General features: G+C 36.2%; 1 protein-coding gene across 1 annotated transcript in view; it reads right to left on the bottom strand.

Annotated features, from left to right (window-relative positions):
• Positions 1 to 633: 633 nt before the first annotated feature.
• The window catches only part of LOC113235827 (putative phospholipase B-like lamina ancestor), a 50,034-nt gene continuing 40,154 nt past the window's right edge, over positions 634 to 10,513 (bottom strand). Inside the window, exons 4-11 of the mRNA XM_026471734.1 lie at positions 6,838 to 6,987; positions 6,072 to 6,321; positions 5,662 to 5,942; positions 5,237 to 5,471; positions 4,441 to 4,649; positions 3,380 to 3,536; positions 2,534 to 2,843; positions 634 to 1,464 (exon numbers count right to left, since the gene is read on the bottom strand). Coding sequence (XP_026327519.1) covers positions 1,130 to 1,464; positions 2,534 to 2,843; positions 3,380 to 3,536; positions 4,441 to 4,649; positions 5,237 to 5,471; positions 5,662 to 5,942; positions 6,072 to 6,321; positions 6,838 to 6,987 — 1,927 coding nt within the window. The 3' untranslated portion in view covers positions 634 to 1,129. The remainder of the gene's footprint in view (positions 1,465 to 2,533; positions 2,844 to 3,379; positions 3,537 to 4,440; positions 4,650 to 5,236; positions 5,472 to 5,661; positions 5,943 to 6,071; positions 6,322 to 6,837; positions 6,988 to 10,513) is intronic.

The raw sequence follows: 10,513 nt of genomic DNA on the forward strand, positions 1-10,513 counted from the left end.
CTGTAATTTTACCAGCCTTACCCCGTCTAAACCGGAACGCAGCAATGCTAACATTACTGCTTGGCCGCAGAAATAGGTAAGGTGGGAGTTACTTCCCTGGACGAACAAGGAGTTCTACAGCTACTAATAATAATAATTGTATGAAAAGGACCGTCTTATGTGAGCCGTACTTAAGAATTGCCGACAATTTTTAAAGCCGTTAAATAGAAACACAATCTATTTGAATACTTTTTATACTTAACAAAGTGTTTGCGGGGAATATTGTGTTTTCAGAGCAAACAAAAAGAACTGAAAATTGCTACTGTTTATTGTTGAAAAGTATTTTGTTCTGATGAAGCTATAATGCTGCTATCTTCAATCTGTGAATTGCAACTGCAACTATATTTTTAAACACGGATTAAAACATTGTGCTTGCTACGTGTAGTTTTTTAGAGTTGAGACAGTAAGTAGATAAGTACTTACGTGGTAAATATAAAATAAAAATCTTTTTTCTAAACATTTATTTATTTCCGATAGCAATCTATTTATTTTTTATAGTTCAGGTCACTTCATTTTTATTAAAAAAACGTGAATACAAACTAATACACATTTTTTCTAATTGGTTCCTAATTATTAGTAGGTAAGTACTAACGGCATAAGTAATCGATGATGGATTTAGTGTCTGAGACTAACAATAATAAAAAGAAGCAAAACGTTGCTGTTTTTTTCTACTAACTCATAAATATACAAAAAGACGAGAACAACATAAATCCAATAAATAATTCTAAACAATACACAATACACTGAATTTAAAAAAACGAAATGAGCAATTCATTGGACGATTGTTATTTTATTTATGCAATGAGTAGGAAGTTACCTATGTAAATTATTCTGACCAGTTCAACAAGTCACATATAATAAATAAATAAGTACTTTATTTATTATTATAAATAATAAGTAGTTCATTTTTGGCAACATTACACCTTTAAAAACCACTATGTATCGATGTAAAATTACCTTGGCGTTCAAGGATTCGTACGATTCTTTAAAACTAATTACAAACGGAAAAACCGGTCTTAATATAAAATTCTAAAACGACTGAGAATTACAAATAAATTATTATGTTTGCTAAGTTAAGAATTTGAGAGATTCACCACGACCAATTTGGCTTGTAGAGTCCGAACGCCCATTTGTCTGGCATTTTGTCGTGAGCTTCGATGTCAAAATCAGTTTCGGACCACACGAAGGGCTTAACGTTGTTTTTGTTAAGGCGTTCAAAGTCGTCTTGCTCGCGTTGTTTCTTCTGTTCCTGGACGTAGTTGTGTATCTCCAGGCCGTTGATGGTAGACTTGTTGTTGAACTGGTCGGTGTACACTGTTGCTACGTTGCCTTTATTAATTTCGGTTTTGTTGAGTCGTTTTATTTCTTCTGTGTATGGAGGTCCGGAGATCGCGACGAACTCCATATCGAGGGAATTGGTAGTACCTGTTAAGAATGGGTTATTAGAATTTTCATGTCTTCTACTAATTGAAAAGTTGTCATAAAATCCATTCTGCCCTCCTTATCATAACTAACGTAATCCACATTTTTAGCGAAATAGACTTATAGAGATATTATCTGGATTGTTATAATTATTAATACAAAGATCGAACACAGAAAAAAATTCATTCTGTCCGGCTGAATTCGAACCAGCGTCTTCGGTATATCAGGCCGACGCTCCCCCACTAAGCTACGTAGCGAATCAGCATACCCAACGATTTTTTCTGTGCGCTTGTTACAGATCTTTGTTTTTGTTTTTTTAACGACTTTTTGCCGTGGTGCCATCTGTGAGAAATCTATGAAAGTTTTTCTTCACTCAGTCAGGTACCTTTATAGCTACCAGCGGCTGACTAGAGATGTCGCTTTAATAGTTGTAATATGAAGTTTGTTGACTGCTATTGTAATAAGAGATGGGAAAAACTGCTTATTTTTAAAACGTTTAAACGTCGTAGCTTTTTAAAAAGCGTCCTTTTTTAGACGCTTTTCATTTAAACGCTTATTAGTTTGAATCTTAAAAAATCTTTTAGAAAAACGTTTAAGCGCATAGACTTTTATGTTAAAAAAAGCTTGCAACGTTGTGTTGACAGCTAAAAGGCAGGGTAGACCACTAAAGGTTTTAAGTAAGTAAGTTTATTTGTAAAACACGATTTTTATTTTTATGTAAAATATTATTAATTATTATTTACATTGACGAATTTATTTGTTTAGGGAACATAAATGGTGGGACTTGAAATCTTAGCCACGTTATAAAAAATGAAATTGTTGAGTGTAGAACTGACCAACGCTTACACTTAAAATAAAAAGCGTGCTTAAGTGCTTATTTTAAAAAGCAAACTTTTTTAGGTGTTTTTCGTTTAATCGGCCACCTCTTATTGTAATACTGAACTATTATAATAATTTGCTATAGCGAAACGGGGCACCACGTACACATCATGTTCTGACATTTAATTTTAAGGTAAACGCCGTTATTGTCCACAGACGGGTTAAAGTTTGAAGTGTTTTCACAAACACTTACCGCTGATAACTTTTGTATCAATAACTCCATATGGTTGGCGATGACTGTTAACGATATCCCCCCGCACTCCCACCACGGACCAATACCCGTCCTCTTTCATAATGCATTCAACTTCATTCTCCTTGCAAGTGTCGTTTTTAATATCAATCGCAGTAAGGTTAGTTTCTCTCATTAAGTCGATGATACTCTGGACGGAAATTGCATTTTCGTAACCTTGCTTGAATACGAGTGCTCTAGGCGTTTCCCAGTATGAAAAGATTTCACCATACTGTTCTTGCATTTTTGTGACGTGTGTTATTTTGGAGATATTCTGTAAAACATAATGATTATTTAAAATGTGCGTAGTACTATTACACTACATAATAAATATGTCGTCGGTCAATAAGGTACTGATAGTTATTGCCATTAGTTATCCGACGATTTTGTATTAATTATATTGTAAGTAAGCTGTGTATGTAGCCGTACAGATTGCGCTGTCAATGGCGTTCGACAAGCGTATTATTGACTACACCAACTATATTCAATCTTTTTTTTCTTCGGACCACATACATATGTTTACTATGTTACACAGTTGTTTTAGGTATTATAGGATTACTTAATAAGGACCACATGTTACATTTATTCTCCTTGTCAATCAATAGAACATACACCCTAAATATATTCAAACAGAAAATCTAAATATATCTCGCTCAAGATTGAAAAAAACTTAGAAACTCATAGTTTTAAAAAGTCCCACAATAGTAATGTTTCGGACCGTACCTACATGACATGCGGAACACAGGTCGAGTATAGCATGCGGTTGAGTATGACTGGACAACACTAAGATAAAGGTGTCTGTAACCTTACATGGTTTAGTGGTATTCCATAGGTCGCCCAGTAGCTCTGGTTAAGGAAAGCGATGGTCAGATCTTGAGCATGCGTGAGATGAGGCACTTGCTCGATCAACCAGAGCAACCCATTGGCATGGTCCGTAGATGTGTGGCGCACTGTATGTTTGACACCGCTGAAAAATTGAAACGGTTATAACTAAATCCACGGGTCTTCTAATCTCTTGATTAGAACACGTAGTTAACCCACTTCAAAAGAAGGCGGTTCAGGAGTCGAATTCGATTGTTTTATTTTTGTGTGTATTTTACGCAATTACCCTGACATTCGTGAACCTATTTCGATGATTCAGTTTTTTAAAAGGGTACTTCGGTAGTGTTCCCATTTAAATTTGAAGAAAATATTTCATCTGTAAGGGTGAAGGGCTAAGTTTTATTGATAATTAACGGAAAAATTTCCACTTAATTATCAATAAAACTTAGGAAATGGATGTAATTCCATAAATCTTTTGAGATCTTTTTTTTTATTAAAATGTTGTTATTACTTTTTAACTCCGCACCATTTTAGCCTAATCTAGCACGAGGAACTTCTGTAACATCCCCCGAGGGTAGTCCCTAAATTCCTTGAAGGCTGGAGGACTTCCCAGATGTTCAAACAATTTTGTGACCCTCCCGGTTAAGCAGGTTTCATCATGATCTTTTCCTTTACCGTTAGTGCAAGTTAAAATGTACAAACTAGGCATGAATCGAAAAGACTCAGTGGTGCGTACTACTCTGTATTGGAAATCGAACCCTACATAGACCTCAAAGTTCTACGAACCAGACTAACACTGCTTCTTGCACTATTAGGAACATGTTATTGTCATTACGATTATTTTTTTTATATATTTACAACATTTTCGTAATAAAGAACAAAAGAAAACATTCAAGTTCGGGCAAACAAAAACTGAAGCGTGACTATTGCGAAAATTTTTGGAATCGAGTCGTTTATCTATATTTATCAGTCTTTCGTATTTACCTGAAACACAATAGGTAACGTCACAAAGGTGACATCACTTTAAAGGTATATAAGTAAATACTAACCGATTGATGCTGACTTCAGTAATAATTTCCTTCTCCATATGACGATGTTTCATTGGGCTTTGGTCGTGAAGACGATCGAACACATTGAAGTCCACGACCAACCATTGCTTGCATGCAGTCCCAGAATTGTCAGATGCTAACTTGTGTGCCCAGGAGCTGACATTTGTGGCTAGATGGTTGGCGGTAGTGATTCGGGGTCCGATAGGCAACTGAAGAAAAGAAACAAATAGAAGTTTAGTGGCGAAGATAAATTTCGACAGAAAATAACAAATAAACTGTAACACAGTTTTTATTAAACAATATCACATACATTGTTCTGATACCAAAGTAAGTAACTAAAGCACTAGTGTTATGGAAACCCAAAAACAACGATGGTACCACAAACAACCAGAGCCGAGAGAATATAGAAAAGTTAGTTTTCTACATTGACCCGGCCGCAGATCGAACGCGGAACCTCAGAGATGGCGACTCCATGAAAACCGGTATGCAAGCCAATCAACCACGAAGGTTGTCAACACAACTATCGTAACTTATATCATAACACATTAATAGTGTTATTAAGTTAGTCTAGACTTAATGCACTCGAGAACTTAATAAGTCCACAAACACTCATCATTGACGCTAACGTTTAGGAATGGGCGTTTGTTTATGGAAATCAATCTCACTTCCGACGCGAGACAATGCATAGATTCCTGTTTATAGATAGGCGTAGACTTTACCATGAAATCGCATACACCAATTTCCGAAAGATACATTAATTTACAGTTGCAGAAACATCGAAAATCTTGTTACTTACTTGTTCAATAATATCAACTTCTTTCCAAAGTTTGTTATTATAATTTCGCAGCGATGTACCAGTGATGGCCAAACGATGTTCTTTGCCTTGCAGTAAATAAAACTCATCTTGGCTGGTGACGGACCCAGGGTAACTGGAGAAATCCACTTGAATGCCGGGAACGGGAGTAGAATCATCATTCTTGAGGTGATAGTTCAGCTTGTACCGTTTTAAAATACGGGTCATTGTGTAATAACTGGAAAAGCAAAATAACTTGTTTACCCTCACCAATTAAACGAATATACCTAGGTATACTTCAAAAAGTCTTAATATTTTGCAACGAGGCGACTTTGTTACCACCCTCTTTTTCACATATGATCACAAATACATCTATCTAACCTTTAAGACTTTGAAGAATTAAAAGCAAGTGTGATTCAGCGTTTTACCTTCCAGCTGCATTTTGAGAAACAAAGAGTTTCTTATTCTGCGTCCCATCGCTAGAAGTGTCATTGACGATCCTCAAGAACGCACTAGACAGTCCTGATATGTAATCTAATGCGGAATCTTCCAAGGTAAGGTTCAATTTACGTTGGACCTCTGGAATTTCACTAATGAAGTTTAGCCAGTGTAATTCGTAAATGTCTGTTGGATATTCGCTCTCACTGCGATCGATGCCGTATTTCCACCCTGTGTAAATCCCGTTGATTTGGGTGTAGTAGAGATTTACCTGAAAATTCAAAGACAAATTATCAATACAAATTCTTTATTCCCTGAACATGGAGACGATAATGCCTCCTATTACAGATCTCGTGGATTCGTTCGTTGTAATCCTACGTGACTCTATACAAATTCTTACATGATGCCAATATGGGTCGTCACTTGCGGATTCAGCATAATTTTTCCATTTGTTAACTGACTTCTCGAAGTAGTCCTTAAGGGCAAGGCATTGCTTCTCTAAAGCCTCGCCTTGGCACTTTCTACGGATGGTATTCTCCAGGTGAGTGTGGATCAAACTCCAGGTCAAAGCGCCTTCGACAATACCAGCGGCGTACGATTGATTTTCATCATTGTAATCACCATTCGTTTCTACTTCTAGAAGGTACCAGCTGTGAAAATAAAGGTTGATGGTCTCCATGAAGAAGAAGAAGATCTGCATGTAAAGTACACTACTAATCATTATAGCAAATATAATTGTAGAACTGAGGAATAATAAATTAATGAAAATAAAATACGGAATTCTGAAAATTGCTTACATAAGGTGTACATTTTTATGCACCGAAAACCAAATCTATGATTTTGAGTAAGCTTAAAATTATTTACAAACTGAAGTTCGCACCCTTAGTGTAATAAGACCACAACTGTAAAATCGCAACTTTTCAGGAGAGAGGTTTAAAGATTCTACGAAAGAAATTAGTCTATAACTTTTTAAGCTGAAATAGAAGAAAAAAAATGAAGATTAATTTGTTTTAAGTAGTTTGTGTTATTTTTATGACTTTCGTGCATTAACCTACTTTATGTGATAAAAGCATTGTTGTATGATCACATCTGACTTTATTATACCAAGGGCATGATTTGTGGTTCTATAAAAACCTGAATATAAATAATTCTGGTGAGAGACTGACCCATCGGTTTCAACGTCTTTTCTGAAGTATGCGCGTGCGACGCCGAGTGGAATATCGGCCAACTTGTTACTCTGACCCCAGAACTCAATGCGGTATCCAGTTTTCTCAGAAAAGTACACTGTTGCTGCGTAATTACCGTCCTCTTGTATTCTGTGACGAAGATAAAAAAATGGCATCATCTGTGAGGATATGATTATACAATGTTTTATTTATTAAGTGGGACTGCATGGGAAAACTATCTTAGGTACCGTTAAATCTTTTTGTATGAAAGTGATTTTGATGTAGTTAAGTGTGAGTTTTCCTTATATATTATTTACAATTAATTATAACAGGGAAAAAAATCTGGACGGCAGAACTTGTTCAAAATGGGTTCGTGCATGTTAATTCTAGTCGAAATACGCACATAACACAACACAACACAGTGTGTTAGGTAATTTTTTTTCATATTCTTTATTTATTATATTATTTATTATTCTAAATTTTACGTTACAAAATTATTTATATAAAAAATAGTGTCGAACGTGAGTTTGAATTTCCCCGTCCATTAAACGTATTAAAAAGGTTTTTTAATGAGTGGCCATTACATTATTCCCCAGTTAAAAAAACATACTGTGTAATGGGTTATGAGGTAACAGCTAACGCAAAGGATCTGTGGGGCTGGCACAATAGGGCTCGACTTGCGAGAGAGCGACATAAAGCGCGAGATACTACTATACTCCCATAGATAATAGCCTCAGACCAAATTTACTTTCGTGATAATAGGAATATCGTGCTAGCCCTACTGGGGAAGTGAAGTATCCAAAAATTTACATTTAGTTAAAATTTTATATTGCCAATGACTGCGCTAAAATTGAATTGTGTTACTGACAGTCTTCCCTTGAATGCTTTTATTTTTCACCGACTTCAAAAAAACGATCTGTGCCTCTTCCATGAGATCACAGTGACAGTTATCGTTAGCGATCGCGTAAAAAATTAGTATACAAAATATTGTTTCTTTTTGTGACCGAGAGGCGCTGTATAATTTGCCATGCAAAAAAAAGCAAAAGTTGTGAACTAATTTACGCAACCGCTAACGACTAAGGACAACAGTAAGACCCCACACACTAACATCTTTCGAGTGTCAGTGTCTTGCCAGCGTACGCCTAAAGTCGACACCACGTCAACGCAGCGCACTATAGTTCGTCTAGAACTAGCTAGCTGACTAAAAAGTACCATGGATATCTTAGGATATTATTTTCGTCTAACGATCATTAGACCTATACATTAAGAACTCTGCATGTATTTTTTTCAACTACACTCGGTTAAATGTTACGTGGGTGAGTAAGAAGAAAGTGACAAAATCAAGTTGCATTAATTAGCTTAATTGCTGGCGAAGTGATAATTTAATTTACTTGTTTAAACATCTTTATTGTTTTTGATTCGTGATGGTAAGTGAACTGAAGGGTGAGTAGAGGTTTTTATGATGAGTTATTTAAGAGAACGTCTGATGAGAGATGTTCAATTTTTGTAACACTACCTGATTCTAAAATAATACTATTTTTGTCCAATTTTTTTACTTTAAACATCAAATATTTACATGTCTCCGTGTGTCACATTTCTAAAACTTTTTCATAGTATCAATTTTACTGCAACTTTTTTGCACTTCTATTAATTTCATTTTTTCTAACAGAGACAGTTATCAACGTTCCAAAAGTTGTCTTTTTTGAAGAATGGGTGAAATAACCAAAAGAAAGGAGAAACAAGGAGCTTTTTCGATTTGTATCTTCGAGATACAATCTGAGTGGAGTAACTCATTTTCTGTGAGAAGCCTGAAGGTTGCCATTTCGCAAATTTCGTCAAAGATAGCCGAAAAATGGTATAATTGTTCAAGAAATAAACAAAAGTTCTTGGACAAGCATTCAGAGTGGATACACAGTGGCCACATATCCTTCAAAGCGTCAGTACATCAAGCAATACCATCGACAATCTACCAGGACCTGGTAGACCTATAAAAGAATTTGTTGATTCCAGCAGTAAGACCAAACGAAGAAGTGTATATGACTTGATAAAGTCAAGGAGCACTTCGGAGTTAATACATGCTGCAGAGGTATCTACTCGATTATCTGGCATCAGAGCTGTAACACGAGTGATTGACGATGTCGTAAATAAGCCTGACATATGTATGAAATTAAAAAAAATTACAACTTTGAGCGAAATCAATGCGCTTAGGTGTTTGACAAGTGAAGAAGCTTTGGAATACTATATTGATAGCAAACCAAGTAGCCATATAAATATGCAGACTCAGAAGTGAAGCATTAGAGCGGGACATAAGATATTTCCGTCAAATCCGCGTACTATCCTCCTGAAGATCAGATCAGAGTTGTAAATGAAACGCAGCGCGCGTCAAGAATAATTAGAGTAAAAGCAGTTTTAAATAAAATTACTCCACGATTGGTTACAGCACAGTAAAAAGTTATCACAGTCTCTTGTCCTGTACTTCATTAATGCTCTTAAGCAAGTGAAGTTGCAATGGAATTTCAGGTCACAATGCATACCTACAAACAACAATTTTCCAACTGCGATGACAACGATGAATTTTTGTTTACTTTCTCATTCTCCCTGGGTAATGTTGTTTGACAGAATCGGCCGTCATAAACAGCGTCAACAACTTTATCGTCCAATAAAGTTTATCTTTTCCTAAAGAAACCAAAGACTTTACTGTCTCTGAAACAAATTATGGTTAGTCTGGTAAGTTCCCTTCTGAGGTTACGGAGTTGTTGATCGCCCCGAGCATTAGTTATCAAAATGCAAACGTTGTGTTACCATACAACTGTCCCGCATGATTATTCAAATGATAATCCACGCGATGATAGTGATGATGATGAGTGATGTGCAGTGTGAAACTTTTTTTTAATATTTGATTACTAGAATATGAATGTCTGTTGTTATTTCTATATTACATTTAGGTAAAATATATTTTGTGTTTGAATACATATAGCCGTTTCAATTTCAAAACTGCCTCCGTGGCCGAACGGTTACCATGCCGGACTGCCACGCAGAGGTCCCAGGTTCGATTCCCGGGCCGGGAGAAATGTTTGTATGGCTTACATTTATTTCTCTCGTGAGTTTGGGTGTAATTTGTGGTTGTCTATGTGTGTGTCCATGGCACCCGCGACACAGGGTTTCCCTAGTGTGGGGCTATGTTGAGTGTGTGCGTTATTTATTTATTTATTTATAAATGTCTTTTTTGTTACAACTGCCTTTAATCATTTTTCAGATTATGCTAAAAAGCGATTTGTTTATGTAGACAAGCGTATTTGTAGTATATGTCTCTAAAAAAACAAGAAAATACTTTTAGCTAGCTTGTTCTAGACGAACCACTGTGCGGCGGCTACACAACGTATAGCCGCCGTTGGGGGTCTATTCCCTTCCTCCGTGCGGCATCCATCTGAAAAAATTACTGTGAAATACGTAAGTAATACACGACCAAATGAAAATAAGCATGATGCGAATGAAGCTTGATACTTGGTATTGTCCTTAGATTTTGGTCGAGTATTGCTTATTTGACTACACACAGTAATTGTTTTATGACGGATATCGGTCTGAAAACGGGAAAAGACCCCCTGAAAAGTACCGAACGTCGAGTACACGCCGCGTCGGCGTTGCGTCACCGTCGCGCGGACGTTCGTGTCGAAAT

Source organism: Hyposmocoma kahamanoa, unplaced genomic scaffold, assembly GCF_003589595.1.
Source record: "Hyposmocoma kahamanoa isolate Upper Pololo Valley unplaced genomic scaffold, ASM358959v1 88, whole genome shotgun sequence".
Classification (NCBI taxonomy): domain Eukaryota; kingdom Metazoa; phylum Arthropoda; class Insecta; order Lepidoptera; family Cosmopterigidae; genus Hyposmocoma; species Hyposmocoma kahamanoa.